Below are 16437 nucleotides of genomic sequence, written 5' to 3'. Positions count from 1 at the left end.
CATAAAGATAGCTTGCAAACCTATATCATCCAAAACTTTATCAACAAAATATATAAAGAAAAATAGCAAAAGTTACATAAAAAATAAAGGGATGTTTGGGAAGTCATTCAATTTCGATTCATATGATTGCGGATCATGTTTGAAGTTATGGGTGAAATGTATTAAATTGTTTTTAGAAGATATAGAGGAGTTTAAAAGGATTTAAACCAAGATATTAATCCGAAATGTAGTTTGCATTCTTTAAAAAAAAATGTAGTTTGGTATTTTATTACACAAGAGTAATCAATAAATCGTTCTCATCATAAACTCTCATCAACCCAATAAACAGAGTACCCAATCTCCCTAACGTGAAGACGTAGGAGACATATCAGAGCTATATCCTGGAGATAGAGATGGCGAAAAACACAGATTTGTTTCTGCCTCTACAAGAAATCGATCACTAATTGTTGGTTCGGGTAAAGGAGTAGAAGAACAACTAAACCAGTGGAGAACTTTATCTATAGTCGGCCTTGTCTCTGCATTTTCATCGATACATAGCAAAGCAATGTGAATGTATCTCAAGATTTCGCTTATCGAATCTTCTCGTTCTTGTTCTCTCATCACTTCATGGACCACATAGATGGTTTCTCCTCTGTTCCAACATCTCATAACCTAATTAAATACACCATTAAAGAACTACTTAACATAACAACCAGAGTAGGTTTTGGACAAAACCTAATAAAACATTAGCCTTACTTCCTTAATCTTAAAGGACAATATCTTTTATGACCCCCCTAAATTATACAATAATTTATTGTATTTAATCTAAAATATTCACGGCTCGCTAAATAACAACTGCATATACTTTTGCTTGAATTTAAACTCACATGTTCAATTAGTGATTCTTCGCCCCCACTACTATAAGCTCTTCTTCTGCTGATGATCATCAAGATGGTAACTCCAAAGGCATAAACATCGGATTTGATAGAAACACGACCGGTTCTCATGTACTCTGGATCTAAAAACCCTCTGTAGTCCATCACAAAATGTTGTTTATTAGTCTCTCTAACGCTCTTTAGCTCTTTAAAACATCAACACTTGCGTATGTAAATCACTAGACATCACTTACATGGTGCCGGCAATTACAGTTGATTCCCCTTCACTCTCACCTTGTTGCATCATCCTAGCCAATGCAAAACCCGCAATCTTTGGCTTAAATTCTAAATCCAATAGAATGTTCGTAGGGTTAATGTCGCGGTGAACAACCCATAACTGGGATTCTTCATGAATGTAACGTAGCCCTCGAGCTATCCCTTGGACGATGTTTCGACACATCTCCCAACTTAGCTGATGAGAATCTCTATGAGGATCTGAAGCAGATAACCACAATAAGTAATGACTAGTAGAGCTTGAAAACTAGACAAGATTGATCTATAAAGGATGCTTTAATGTTTTCTAACCAGATATATAACTTTGGAGGCTTGAGTTAGGCATGAACTCATAAACTAGGTAACGTTGGTCTTGTTTAGAGCAGAAACCAAGAAGATGGATCAGATTCTTGTGCCATAGCTTTGACAAAATCTCGACTTCATTACAAAAATCTCTCTCACTTCTAATGGAACTTCCAAGTAGTCTCTTGACTGCTATTTCTTCCCCGCTTTGAAGCCTACCCTGATTTTTAAAAATAAAAAACAAATCTGTTATTACCCTAATAGCCTGATTTTTTAAAATTATAAAAATCATGACCAGAACCGAACCTTGAAGACAGAACCGAATCCCCCACGACCAATCACATGTGAGAAGTTATCAGTTGCAGCTCTAATGGTTTCAAAGTCGAATTCGAAAGCTGCAGAATTTAGTAGAGACAAGTGGAAATAAATCTAGTTTTTGGGAGGTGTTTGAGTCACATGTGAGAAGAGTAGAAACGAAAAAACAAACAAGACTTACTGCTTAGGAAACCAGAAGTGGTGAAGTCAGAAGAGTTCTTCTTTCTTCTTCGGAAAATCGTATCAAGAAATGAAGTACCGGCCATGGCGAAGACGAAGGCAATGTTTCTTTGAATTTTCTTAACAAACAGGATAATGTGAAACTTATTTGAGAACATTTTTTTCTTCAATAGTTGACTTTGAACGTGTCCAATTAGTTGACCGTTGACACATATTTTTGGAACATTTTTTTCTTCATTTGTTTTTGTGGCACCAATTAAAAATTTAAAACATTTGTTCTGATCTTCTTAAACCCTACAATCCCCTAAACGTTCGGCTTAGACCACCATTCATTAAACACACATTTGTTTTGGGAGTCAAATCAAATGAAAAATCCATCTATTCATAGAGAATAGAGACATAGACTAGTCTGTTAGATAATAAATGACTATCCAATATAAAGATAATGTTTATCCTTTTGTAGTAAAATATTAATTACTTCTTGGTGAAGACAATAGTTGCCGACTTACTCTCCCTATATATATGTGTTCTCTGATCAAATTAATTGAAATCACAAGTTCCATAATCCATTTCTCTCTCGTCCCTTTACAAACATCTGATCTCTCTTATCGATCAAACAAATATATTAATAGATATAAACTACTCCTCACATTTATTTACAACACGTTATCAGCACGAAGCTCTGACCAACTGAGATTTATCAATCCGAAAGTTCTTAAACCAGCCGAGGTAATGTTTAAATTTATGTGTTTCAATATACTTAATTTATTTAAATTTTATTATTGTTACGGAGTGAGAAGCTAGACCTTCTCCGTTTATTTTTCGGGATGATAGGCGTTGCCTTTCCCGACTGATCGTTATGGTAGGCTATGCCTTCACGATCAGAGAAACACGTGGTAGGCTTTGCCTCCGTGAATTGAAAAAAGAAAATTACGTGGAAGGCTTTGCCTCCGTAAATAAAAAAAAAAGGTCAAAAATGGTAGACTAAGTCTCCTCGGACCTTGAAAAAAGTAAAAGTCAAAATGGTAGACCATGTCTCCTCGGACTTTGAAAAATGATCAATATGGTAGTCTATGACTCCTCGGATCATGTGGTAGGCTGAGCCTCCCGATTTTATTTATGCTATTTAAATTTATGCAATTTAATTTATGCATTTATTTTATGCCTTTAATTTCTGCATTTAAATTCTCGTATTTATTATATTATTATTCTATGAATACGGTTATCATGTCAAATTTGACAAAGCTCAAAAAAAAAATGCCCTTGATATTAGGAGAAATAATTATAAGACTTGGGCAGTGGGTGCAAATATGCATCTGAGAGAAAATGAGCTTTGAGAAATCATCGATAAATTGAAACAATATCGGATGAGAAAAGGACAAAGCCATGATAATTTACACCATTTTAATGATGGTTTATAAGATGAGGTGTATCATGAGAAAAGATCTAGAAGATCTTTGAATAATTAAATCCTTGAAAGAAAGGATTCAATAAATAGTTGGAGTTGATGAAAATCCTCCTTGAAAACTAAAAAAAAAAAGAAAAAAAAGGGGAAAATGAAATCATGATACTAAACCATCAAGTCGGTCCTATTAAAAAAAGGACGAGGGTGTAGATGCGGTTGAAACCCCCTATCGTGGTCGTGGAAGTGGATGAGGAAGAATATTCCGTCCATGCGAAATAATTAGAACTTCCACGAAAATGAAAGTGGTCGGGTGATAAAAGGCAAACATAAAAGGTTTGCTATAGATACGGCTAAAAAGAAAATTGGATACGTAGTTGTCGTACGCCAATATTTAGCCGATCTATATCGAGTATCAAAAAGAAAAAGAGAAAGGAAGTATATTAACATTCATCTCTTATGAGCCCGAACCATCTTTCATAGCTTGAATACTCATCTTGATGTGATAGACTTTCTGGGTGAACCAGAGAGTATCGGTGATATAATGATTATCTTCCTAAAGAAGATTTTGAGATTCAGGATGGAGATAGCAATACTTGGAAGATATTGGATCATCGTACATGACTAATAAAGGTAACAAATATTTCTTTTCTCTCAAAATAAATAAGTATAGTATCTAGTAATATAAAAATTACTATTGGCTCTAGAGGAGCTTTGAAAAGACATGCATAAGAAAAAGATGGCAAAATTATAAATGAGTGGTAAACCTGGAGTTTACTGATATATAGCCATCTCCAATAATGTTATCGACATTATTGTGAAATGTTGAAAAACCAGAAGTTTTTCACATATAGCATGTCAAGAAAATAAAGAAAACCATCATGGGTGATGAATCATCAAACAAGTTCACAATATGTGATTTCTTTAAACAGACCCCAAATTAAGATCTCACTCTAAAGGATTTGAAACATAATTCATCCCAAATGGGAAAACTGGATATGTTATTGGTTCTAGAGTGGGATTCAGTACGAGATTTTAGACATGGAGTGTCATCATCTCGAGGGGAAGAATTAAAGAATCCTAGTGAGTGGAACATTGAAAAATTATGTTCGCACTTGAAAAAGAACTTGATGAAGTAAATTCAAGTAAGATGATCCCCATGATCGGGTGTTAATAAAGACATACACAATCCAGAGGGATAAAGTATATGGATACTTAGAAATATGCTCGCAAGTTTGCTAGAAGCATATGATAAGCTGATGGAATGAGATATGTGAAATGGATTACAATGAAAAGTAGAATAATCCATTTACAAAATGCCTGCCAGACATTTTGATAAAATAATGAAATCTCATATTCCAGCTGAAAATGCTCCAGTAAGAAAATAGTGTCCTAAACGGACGATATATGAGTCTATGGCACGCTAGAGACGTGATAGACCACTTTGGTTCTAAAGAGTCCTCGAAAAGGAGCAAAAATATAAATAGAGGATGAATCTCATGATGAGACCGTTGATATGGTTAATATTACAGTCAAGTACCTGGGTAAATCATCAATGATGATAAAAAGATCTCGATTAACCATATCAGTACGGATAAAAAGATGGAACCAAAGAGAAAATAGATTGTCGACAATAAATAAATGAAAAAGCGCTACAAAAATAAAGATTATGAATCTACCCCTATGTATGAGGGTAGAGTGAATTGATTGGCCATCAATTCGATATAAAGCTCGTTAGAAAAACGAGAGATTTTTGGACCAAAAGTCCAAGGTATAGTTCTCCAGAGAATGAAATGAAAGATGACCTTGAGGTATGAAAAACGGCTTGTTCCGAGGTCACTGGAGAAAATTTAAAATAGATGCAATATATTGAAATGTCTGGCAGGACAAAAATAACTTGAGTTGCATCTTGATGTTTAGTAGTCCCTGGAGAGTTAAAGATACTCTCGGGAATATATAAAACTCTGAAAGAGTTAGAACAAGCCGTATATAAGGTATCTTGAACCAGTAACTGGTGATATGTTTATGGCACGATTTGCCAATTGTCATTTTAATGAGAATGAATTCCAGCGTTAGGGGGAGGAATTTGAGAAATTCCTAAATAAATTACATAGTGTACACATTCGTTGTTGCACTTTGGTCTCCCTATAAATCAAAGAGAGCTGGAAGTTCAAAAAATTGTGCACTTGCATAATTTGACAAACCAGTTACCAAATGTGTTCACAGATATGATATGATATACCCGCTGAAAATATTCCATCAAGAGTTGATGTTCCTAAAGAACAAACTGATGGAAATAAAATGAACCTAGGGTTCAGTTAAAAAGGGGGAGACTAGCGGGTTCTAGAGATAAAACCCCCGAAAGAAATTGGTTGAGAAAAGTTGCAAAGTTCCCGAAGAACTTGATAGTAAAAAATGTCTGAAAGAAGACATAAGTGGAAAGGTTCAAAGAGAACCTGATGCTAAAAGATGTCTGAAAAAAGACATAAATGGTAAGGTTTCAGAAGAACCTAATATTATAAGATGTCTGAAAGAAGGCATAAGTGGAAAGGTTCCAGAAGAACATGATACTAAAAAATGTCTGAAAGAAGGCATAAATGAAAAGGTTCAAGATGAACCAAATAAAGATGATCCAGATGACGAAAAGGGAATATAAAAGTATGAGATTTCCATCAACTACACCATTGATGAAAAGTTATAAGATAAAAGATGTTGATGGAATGTTCTCCTTTTCTGTGTCCAAAGAGATCGATCATAAAAGTGATGATCCCGATCCAAGGTCCATTTGTTAAAAAGACATGATTGGGAGTAGTGGCAGAAGGCCATTCAAATTGAATTATTCTCCCTAAATAAAAGGAATGTCTTTGGACCTATAGTCATAACGCCTGAGAATATAAATCATGTTGGGTATAAGTGGGTATTCGTGAGAAAAGTAACACGATATAAAACCTGATTGGTTGCCCAAAGATTTTCTCAGAGACCGGGAATTGATTTTGAGAAAACGTATTCCCCGGTAATGGATGCAATGAGCCTAACGGCGTCTAAAAATCTTAAGATGCATCTCATGGACGTTGTGACTGCATGTTTGTACGGATCGTTGGATAACGATATATATATATATATATATGAAACTCCTTGAGGGACTGAAAATGCCAGGGGCATTGAAAGAAAAATCCAGGGAGATTTGTTCGGTCAAGTTACAGCGATCATTTTACGGATTAAAGCAATCCGGACGCATGTGGTACAATCGCTTAAGTGAATATCTTTTGAGTAAAGGATATGTTAATAATGTGATATGTCCATGCGTTTTTATAAAGAAATCGTCATATGGCTTTGTGATCATTGCTGTATATGTAGATGACCTGAACATAATTGGAACTCAAAAGGAGGTTGATGATGCTCGAACTCATATGAAAGAGGAGTTCGAAATGAAAGATCTCGGCAAGACAAAGTTTTGTCTTGGGCTCCAGAAAGAGCATTTCCGAGAAGGAATATTTGTGCATCAATCAAACTATAAAAAAAAAAGGTTATTGAAACGCTTTTGTATGAATAAAGCGACTCCTTTGAGTACTCCAATGGTAAATAGATCTCTCGATGTTAAAAGAGATGTTATTTTAAAAGATCCAGAATGGCGTCGAGAACATGTCAGTTCTCTCCAAGGTACGTATTGATTCAGAATTGGTTTACCTAGAAACCTCGAGTTTGGTATGGTTTTGCAGATACATGCCATTTATAAAGTCGAGCGCAAACCGGATATGGTTTTACAACTGGTGGAACCGCGATCTCTTGGCGGTCCCAGAAACAAACTCTGGTTGCGACATCTTCGAATCATGCAAAGACTATTGCGCTTCACGAAGCATGTCGAGAATGAGTGTGGCTTCGGTCAATGAGTCACCACATTCAAGAATCAAGCGAAATAGTTAAAGTGCCGACAAAAATATTTGAAGGGAGCTCGAGAAAAATAAAGAAGTGGACATCGAGTATGTACGGTCATGCGATAATCCGACTGACTTGTTCACAAAAGCTCTTCTGACTACAACATTTCGAAAACACTTTTATGGTATCGGAATGCGGCATATGCGTGACCTGTGACAAGAAAGCTAGATCCACTATTCTCAGGGGGAGATTACGGGCAGTGTACTCTTTTTCCCTTGTCATGGTTTTTGTCCCAATGGGTTTTTTCATGACTAGGTTTTTAACGAGGCACTACGTAATACAAATTGGATAATCAAGGGGGAGTGTTAGATAATAAATGATTATTCAATATAAAGATAATGTTTATACTTTTGTAGTAAAATATTAATTACTTCTTGGTGAAGGCAATAGTTGCCGACTTACTCTCCCTATATATATGTGTTCTCTGATCAAATTAATTGAAATCACAAGTTCCATAATCCATTTCTCTCTCGTCCCTTTACAAACATCTGATCTCTCTTATCGATCAAACAAATATATTAATAGATATAAACTACTCCTCACATTTATTTACAACATAGTCTAACTTGTTCAAAAAAAGAAGACTAGTCTAACTTTTTTGGGTATGTAAGATTATAATAAAAAAATTCATGTGATGTACATAAAAAAAAGGAAGTGACGGTGTGATGATAAGAATTTTAAATTGACCTTATTCAGAGAAGATACGTGTTAAAGATACCCGGTTTGCTTAATTGGTTCATTTGAACCGAAATGAAAGTTTTAACTATTGAATAGCTTGCAGTAAGACATTGAATAAAAAATAGCTTATGTGGATTAAACTTGTTAAAAACATTCAACATTGGTTGAATCGACGGGGATAAAACTAAAGCCATTAATTATTTGGACAAATCAGTTGTAGTTATTATTTTCTGCATCCAAATTATGAAAATTTTTCATGTTTACCATTTTGTTGGTATCATTATTCATGTTTACCGGCATTTAACAGATTTGTTCAAAAATACATTATTTATTTATTTTATTTTATTTACTTAAATAATTATTTATTAAATATATAAAAAACAAGAGTATAAAAATCTTTTGTTACTTAATAAAAAAAATATTTTTGAAAATGACTATTTAATAGTAATAGTACCAAAAAATGGTAAACATGAAAATTCTCCAAAAAAATATATACAGTTTTTAGCAAATATGATTTAAGTCGTTTTTATAGTGTAAAAACGTATCTTCAACGACTTAGTTTTGTTCTGTTAATTCCAATTTTTTTTTAATTAGAAAAACCTTTTTGTATTAGTTAAAATTTATTATGAAATAATTTCTTTTTAAATAATTTATCATCAAGTTAGCCATATGATAGAGGATATTAAACCAAATACTATACTTCAATTTCATCACGGTACACTCATTTCATTTTTAAAATTTACAATAATTATGTTTAATAATATTCAACATTCTACCTCACCGTCTTAACCAACTATAACACAGGTACTGGAAGTGGACTTAGAACTCTTCTTCTTATATATTCTCATAATATAAAGTTTAAAGGAGTACAAGATATTAATTTGGTCAAGTGGTCATAGCCTTTAGTGTTAGATTGACTAGGTGTGGGTTCGAAGTCCACTGGAAACAAATTTTTTCTTCTTGTTTCGATGATGATTTCACGTTATCAGGTTAATTGCTGGGACAACTGGCTATATTTAATTGACTTAAAAGTTGGAAAATCCCTTCAAGTGATTATAAGAGGCGTCCACACATGGGAGCTGTTTTTGTAGTGTTTGGACTTTCAAAATCTTCATTATTGTTTGAGGCTCTTTTTGTTAACAGTTGGACGGAGCTTTTCGTAATGGATTTGTAGATGTAACATAGATGTGTTATGTGTATTTAACAACCTGAACAAGTTCGGTAAACACTTTACACACAATTTGGATCCAAAGACCTCTTTGGGTTCTTCAAACATTGACAAAATCATGGTACGTAGCCAAATAGCAACATTGTGATAGTGAAAACTCAGAGTCATACTTTCGAACGCACATTCCCAACCCTTTTGCTTCAACATCTGAATTCCTCTATGAATTACAACCTCACTGTCAAAGTGTCAATATAATATTTTTACAAGGTCAATCATATCATTTGTTGGAGGCACGACTAGTTATTTTCATTCACTATATTGTCACTAGGGACTAAAGTTGGAACAGATCCACAAATGCAGATAAATCAAACGTTGAACTTTTCTTTTGTGTTGTGGGTTCTTGACAAGTTGTGTATCAGAGAATGTTAAGTTGTATTTCATGGACCATAAGGTCTAGTATTTATATATTGGTATACCTAGTAGGGCAAGGATATATTCGTTTTTCAAATTTATCTACTTAGGAAGTATAACATATTCCAATATACCCTTCCTCAAGTTGGAGCATATAAGTTAGTTATGCCCAACTTGAAAATGAAATTGTCAAACTCCTTGGGGCCCAATGCTTTCTATAAATATCACTAGTTGTGCTCAAGTCAACGTCCGCTTCCTCTATATATAGTTTATAGATTTGGTTTGAATCTGTATCTCAAAGGGTTTCACTAAACTTTTCTCTTGTCTTGTGGGTTGTGCTCAAGATTTGATCCAACTACTGAAAGTTTCCTTGTTTAGTATTTTTTTCTTTTTCTTTATTTTTTGTTTAAACCGAAACTAATGTCCATGGAAGGGTCAAGTACCGGCTCTGTGAGAGGGGAACTGTTACACGGTAACTTAGACATTTGTGTTAAGGAGGCTAAAAATCTTCCTAACATGGATCGGCTCGGGAAGTTTACGAGGAACAACAATGCAAGTGATCCGTTCGTGACTGTCTTTATCGCAGGTGCAAAGATTGGCACAACTTTTGTTATCAACAACAATGAGAATCCTGTGTGGATGCAGCATTTCTATGTACCGGTGGCTCACCATGCCGAGGTGGTTAAGTTTGTGTTGGAAGACAGTGACCAACTTGGAGCCAAGTTCATAGGAGATGTTGGAATCCCAACCGAGGAGTTGTGTTCAGGGAATAGGATCGAAGGGCTGTTTCCGATACTTAACAGTAGTGGGAAGCCATGTAAAAAGGGTGCTGTGTTGAGTTTGTCTATTCAATACTCTCCAGTTGAAATGATGAAAGTTTACCAAATGGGTGTTGGTAATGAGTGCGAAGGAGTTCCCGGTACATACTTCCCTTTGAGGAAAGGCGGTAGAGTTACTCTATATCAAGATGCTCATGTTGAAGACGGGACACTTCCGAGTGTAGATCTCGATGGTGGGATGAAGTATATACATGGAAAGTGCTGGGAAGATATGGATTATGCGATTAGAAAGGCAAAGAACTTGATTTATATCACAGGTTGGTCAGTTTACCATCCGGTTAGGCTGGTTCGTCGCAATAATGATCCAACCGATGGTACATTAGGGGATTTGCTTAAAAAAAGATCTAAAGAAGGTGTTAGAGTGTTGCTATTGGTGTGGGATGATCCAACTTCAAGGAGCTTTCCAAAGTACAGAAAAGTAAGTGCCCCACTCTTATAAACTATAATAATAGTGCAAAAATGGTTCTATAATATGATGTATTATATGAAGCAACAATCCTTTTGATGTTTTTAACGTGGTTGTATGCGCGCAGCAAGGAGTTATGAACACAAGCGATGAGGAGACTCGTCATTTTTTCAAGAACTCGTCGGTGCAAGTGATTATTTGTCCTAGATCAGATGCTGAAGGTCTCCACGGCTTAGTAAAAAAAAGTGTAAGATGCTCAATGATTACTGCATCAATTCTTAAACTCTTGTATGTATAGTTTAATCATCTGAACTTTGTTGTGATGATCAGGAAGTTGAAACTTACTACACACATCATCAAAAAACTGTGATTGTAGATGCTGATGCTGGTCAGGGCCGACGAAAGATCGTAGGATTTGTTGGAGGGCTAGACGTGTGCAACGGACGTTTTGATACTCCTAACCATCCTCTCTTTACGACATTGAAGACACTCCATAAAGATGACGTCCATAACCCAAATTTTGTGGTAACCATTTTTGGAGTTTAGATACCACTGTTGTTCATCTGTTTAAATAATCTTTTAATTTTTTTTTTGAACGAAAAAATCTTTTAAATATTCATATTAGCCTAATGCTGAAGATGGACCAAGACAACCGTGGCATGATCTACACAGCAAAATTGATGGTCCAGGTGCATATGACCTGCTTACTAATTTTGAACAACGCTGGGAAAAAGCTGTAAAAAAACAACACAAAATTTGGAAACATCGGTCGTGTTCTGATGATGCTTTGCTTAAGATTAACATGATACCTGAAATCATGGGACTATCAGAAGCTTCTTCTACTAATGATAGTGATCCAGAGTCTTGGCATGTTCAGGTAATTCAGAAATGTGATGCATTATAGTCATATGTGGTGGTGCCAAAAAGATTAATCAGAAATATGATGCATTAAATCATCTCATTTCTTTAGGTTTTCCGTTCAATTGATTCAACCTCAGTAAAAGGATTTCCAAAGGACCCAAAGGAGGGTACTGGAAGAGTAAGCACAACTCTGATTCATTGACCTTGTCAGTCACCAACAATGTTTCTACACTAGACATATACTGATTCTAAATAATGTGAACAGAATCTTCGATGTGGGAAGAATATACTCGTAGACATGAGCATACACACGGCTTATGTTAAGGCCATAAGATCTGCTCAGCATTTCATTTACATTGAAAACCAATATTTTTTTGGATCATCATTCAACTGGTGTTCACATAAGGACCTCGGTAAGAAAATTCTAAGCTTTTACAGGCAATTTAATCAATGCGTGCAATAATATATAACAAGGAGTTTCTTGAAATGCAGGTGCTAATAATCTAATCCCTATGGAAATCGCGCTTAAGATTGCTAGTAAGATTAGAGCTAGGGAGAAGTTTGCTGCTTATATCGTCATTCCAATGTGGCCAGAAGGTGATCCAACAGGTATGTTTATGCAGGGCATTCTATATTGGCAGGTAAATACTTTTTCCATAGTTTGCTAGATATAAACTGACTTGTACAACAATCTGGCATCCTTTATACTGAAATCTTTTTATCATCTCTGTAGTATAAAACCATGCAAATGATGTATCAAACTATATATAAGGCACTTGTGGAAGCTGAACTTGATGGTCAGTATGAGCCACAAGACTATTTGAACTTCTTCTGTCTTGGAACCCGAGAGGCTTCTGATGAAACAGTTAGCAAATATAGTTCTCGGAATCAACCTAAGAAAATTGCAAAGCCAAATGCCGCACAGGTATATATATATATAAATATATATTATGTGACTATGTGTATGTTTTGATGACTCTTGTTTTTTTCTGCTAAAATTTGGTGCAAAAATTGTTGATGACTCTTGTTGAAATCTTTGTTTTAGTTAATGACATTTTTTTCTCACTAAAACAACGAAATAATCCAGGTGCAAGCTTTGAAGAGTCGAAGATTCATGATATATGTGCATTCCAAAGGTATGGTAGTGGACGATGAGTTTGTCTTAATTGGTTCTGCGAATATCAACAAAAGATCCTTGGAAGGAACTAGAGACACTGAAATCGCCATGGGAGGGTATCAACTACACCATTCATGGGCTAAGAAAGGCTCTCGTCCTCGTGGTCAGGTAAAAAATCTTTCAAAGACGTTTCAATTAGAGTTTGCATGCTTCTTTGGCTTCGTGTAATTTATTACGTGATCTCTATAATATCTCTTATAAAACATGGTTTCTTTGCATATTCCCCCGTCTCATGCAGATCTATGGATACAGAATGTCGCTGTGGGCAGAGCATCTAGGCTTTCTGGAGCAGGGTTTCGAGGAGCCAGAGAACATGGAATGCGTGAGACGAGTTAGGCATTTGAGTGAGCTCAACTGGAGACAGTATGCAGCAGAGGAAGTCACAGTGATGACAAGTCATCTTCTAAAGTATCCAGTTCAAGTCGATAGAACAGGCAAAGTAAGTTCTCTTCCTGGATGCAAGACATTCCCCGATGTCGGTGGCAAGATCATAGGGCATGTTTTATGGGCTGGAACGAAACCTCGTCATCTGGAAGTTACCTTGTAGTGCCAACATCTGTTCTATATTTCTCCCTTTTCAAGAAACCTCTTGAGTGTGATCTGAATAAAAGTGTACTTAAAGAGTCGAATTGTGGTTTCTAAATCTGTGAGCTGTAAATTGTATTCATTGCAATGTTAATAGGTGTTTTGTCCATACATGCATGCCTAATAATTTTACAAAACTTATAAATAGATATATTATCAATTCAAAAACCATTAGAGTAAATTGTTTTCATATTTTTGAAATATTTAGTAACTAGATGATAACATGCGCGCATGCGCGGGGTGACTTTTTAATACTAATGTTTATTTAATAAATGGTTTTAACATATTTGCAACACTATCTAGCTATTATATTGTAAGAATAAGATAATTGAACTATTTATTACAAGTTTTCTGGTTTATCATTCATTAAATCAAACAATTTTTACTTTATACGTAGTTTACATATACTAGAATGATAAATTATTATATATATTATTTTTATCAATATACTCTTAAGTAACTAAACCTCAAAATCGTAGGTTCATAAAATAAGTAATTTTTTTTTTGTTATTCTAGAATTATATGATTATTAGACCGAACTAGTGATATACTAAACATAAATTTATATTTCCAGTCTTCACTTATATTCTATAACAGTTTGATATATTAGATTTGAACACTAACATGTGAATAGATTTGCCGATGATTTTCTTCAAAAATTTGATTCTTAGATATGTATCTTGAATGAAACTAATTTTTACAAATGTCCATCTTTTTAAATTGACACTTATGTAATTCACCAAATTTACATAATAAGTTAAAAAAAAAAAACAAAACTCATATCAATGAAACAAAAACGAGAACCAAAGAACAATTTTATAGAAGTAGAAAATGAAATCACTTATGGAGAGTCAATAATAAACAAATCGAGAGCCGAAAACCTAATCCTCTTTCGTCATTTTACAATCGATATTGCCTATTTCGTTCTTGTGATTTGTGTCAGCCACAAAACTTAATTTTTTTTTGTGCATATGAAGTCTTACAAATAATTAACATGAGCTGTAATAGAAACAAATATTAGACAAATGATCAAATCTCTCATTATTCGAACCAACTCAAAAGGAGGTGATTGAAATTTTGTCATGATATTTCATTAAAAGCCTTTTAGGAATAAAAATCAAGACTAAAATATTTAATCTGAATGAAATAATATATACTAGTATTAACCTCATGCTTCGCATGTGAATATTCGTACTTTTAAATAAAAACAAACTTCAGTTTCATATATAGAACTAAAATAGCATGTATAGTTAACTTTAAACTGTAACTGTTAGATTGATTTGAAATTAATGGAACTAAAATAAATGGAATGATAGGAATATAATACAACAAAAAATGGAATGGAATACATTTTATTCATTCATGAACAATTTTTTTATGGAATACTTTTCTTTCTATTTTATCAAAATATTTTTGGAATTGGTGAAATAACCATTCAATTCCATTTCATTTATATCAAATGGTATTTTTTTTTTGGAATCAATGGAATCCACCATTCCACCATTCCACATCATTCCATTCCAAAATATTGTAATCCAGTTGCACCTTTAATTTATTAGAAGGAGATGCATATACATAAAAGTTTTCTTGTTTACTTTTGTGTCTTGTTCTTTCAATATTTTTTCTAATTCTTAATTTGCAAACTATGCTTTACATATTATAATTCATTCAGCATCTTTTTGTTTAATTCATTCAGCATCTATATCTAAAAAATATATATATATATATCGAATGAGAACAGTAAAAAATCAGCATGTAACATAGAAACATCATCCCATGAAAATACATAACACATGGAGATACAAAATGAGAAGCATGGTATTTTTTTTTCCCTTCCAAATTTCGGGGTTTTAACCATTCTTTGAAGTTATATATATTTCGAGAACAAAAACATCAAAATTTTACCTTACTGAATATATCAAATTATTGAAAAAATTGATTGTCTCCGGTGCCTATTATTCCTGGCAGTCAAGACTCAAGAAGATGCAATAGAGTTGAAAAACGAATCTCTTATTATGGTATATTGATATATCAAACATATGAAAACGCATAGTGCAATACTTTGTTACCTTTGTTGATGATAAATTTTTGTTTTCCAAATTTATATAAAGCTCTGAAACAGGAGTATAACTAGTTTATAAGTACTTTGATGAAAAAACTATTTTATAAGTACAATATTTGATATGGAGACAAGAAATGATGATTGAAACTGTGAGAAGATAAATAAAAAAACAGAAGAGTAATGATGGAGTTGAGTTGATCTATCGTAGGTTGCACCTCCCACCCGAGAGTTAGGTCTGTGTTTTTAATAGACTCGGGTTTAACTCTTTTTCTTTTGCAAAAAAAAGGTGGAGTTTGAGGAATAATTTAGTCTATTGAAAATATATATAGAAGAAGAAGACAGTTTGATATTGTGGTCAATTGAAACGTGGGATGAATGTTTTTGAGAGAAAATACGAATTTAGGATGTTGCAGAAAAATAGGGAGAAAATTATTTTTGAATGAATTAGAATTTTTTTTTTGTAAAGTTATGCCATGTGTCCTAATTTGATTAACTAAGTGACTTGTGATTTTGTATATAAAGAATATACATATATAATGCTTCACTGCTTCCAATATTAAAAATCACTTCGATTTGAAGAAGTGTATTTCTGAGATTGTCAGGATTAAACAACATATTAGAAACTACATTTAAAAAATAATAATTTGTATACATAAACTATATACATTAAAGTAAACACATAAATCAAAACCAATACCTTTTCTTTATTTAAAATCAGGTTTTTGGTAACTAAATCAAAACAATAATTTTATTTACTTTATATATTATATAGTTAAACTTCAATGACATTGACATAGATATAGATAGTATATTTTACTATAAACATTTATTTATAAAACTTCCACTCATATGATTTTATTAATATTTGTATATTTGGTGTAACAAAATTTAAAATCGATAATCAGAAAATTTTTAATGTGAGATTTATCAATACACATTTTAAAATTAAAATATAAAGATCTCAATAATTTTTCAGTAAAATTTTTG

General features: G+C 33.5%; 2 protein-coding genes across 2 annotated transcripts; one reads left to right on the top strand and one right to left on the bottom strand.

Moving 5' to 3' along the window:
• Nucleotides 1-218: 218 nt before the first annotated feature.
• On the bottom strand, nt 219-2078 carry LOC106438787 (cysteine-rich receptor-like protein kinase 45). Its single transcript, XM_013880069.3, has 6 exons — nt 1927-2078; nt 1737-1825; nt 1440-1650; nt 1109-1349; nt 867-1008; nt 219-651 (listed from the first exon to the last, which is right to left on the bottom strand). Exons 1-6 carry the CDS (start codon nt 2009-2011, stop codon nt 343-345), a joined length of 1077 nt encoding a protein of 358 aa, XP_013735523.2. The 5' UTR covers nt 2012-2078; the 3' UTR covers nt 219-342.
• Nucleotides 2079-9219: 7141 nt separating this feature from the next.
• On the top strand, nt 9220-13470 carry LOC106438788 (phospholipase D gamma 1-like). Its single transcript, XM_013880070.3, has 10 exons — nt 9220-10777; nt 10893-11012; nt 11096-11290; nt 11391-11642; nt 11736-11804; nt 11892-12039; nt 12119-12267; nt 12360-12551; nt 12714-12911; nt 13042-13470. Exons 1-10 carry the CDS (start codon nt 9941-9943, stop codon nt 13348-13350), a joined length of 2469 nt encoding a protein of 822 aa, XP_013735524.2. The 5' UTR covers nt 9220-9940; the 3' UTR covers nt 13351-13470.
• Nucleotides 13471-16437: the final 2967 nt, after the last annotated feature.

The sequence above is a fragment of the Brassica napus genome, chromosome A3 (assembly GCF_020379485.1).
Source record: "Brassica napus cultivar Da-Ae chromosome A3, Da-Ae, whole genome shotgun sequence".
Lineage (NCBI taxonomy): Eukaryota > Viridiplantae > Streptophyta > Magnoliopsida > Brassicales > Brassicaceae > Brassica > Brassica napus.
This window is presented reverse-complemented; position numbering and strand designations above follow the sequence as displayed.

Bases quoted from the DNA above. Each gene is read 5' to 3' on its own strand.
- LOC106438787 (XM_013880069.3), bottom strand. From the start codon at position 2,011: ATGGCCGGTACTTCATTTCTTGATACGATTTTCCGAAGAAGAAAGAAG. The intron at 1,651-1,736 runs GTTCGGTTCTGG...TTTAAAAATCAG, and splicing joins GATTCGGTTCTGTCTTCAAG to GGTAGGCTTCAAAGCGGGGA. The intron at 652-866 runs GTGAGTTTAAAT...GTATTTAATTAG, and splicing joins AAGAATCACTAATTGAACAT to GTTATGAGATGTTGGAACAG.
- LOC106438788 (XM_013880070.3), top strand. From the start codon at position 9,941: ATGTCCATGGAAGGGTCAAGTACCGGCTCTGTGAGAGGGGAACTGTTA. The intron at 12,040-12,118 runs GTAAGAAAATTC...CTTGAAATGCAG, and splicing joins GTGTTCACATAAGGACCTCG to GTGCTAATAATCTAATCCCT. The intron at 12,268-12,359 runs GTAAATACTTTT...TCATCTCTGTAG, and splicing joins AGGGCATTCTATATTGGCAG to TATAAAACCATGCAAATGAT.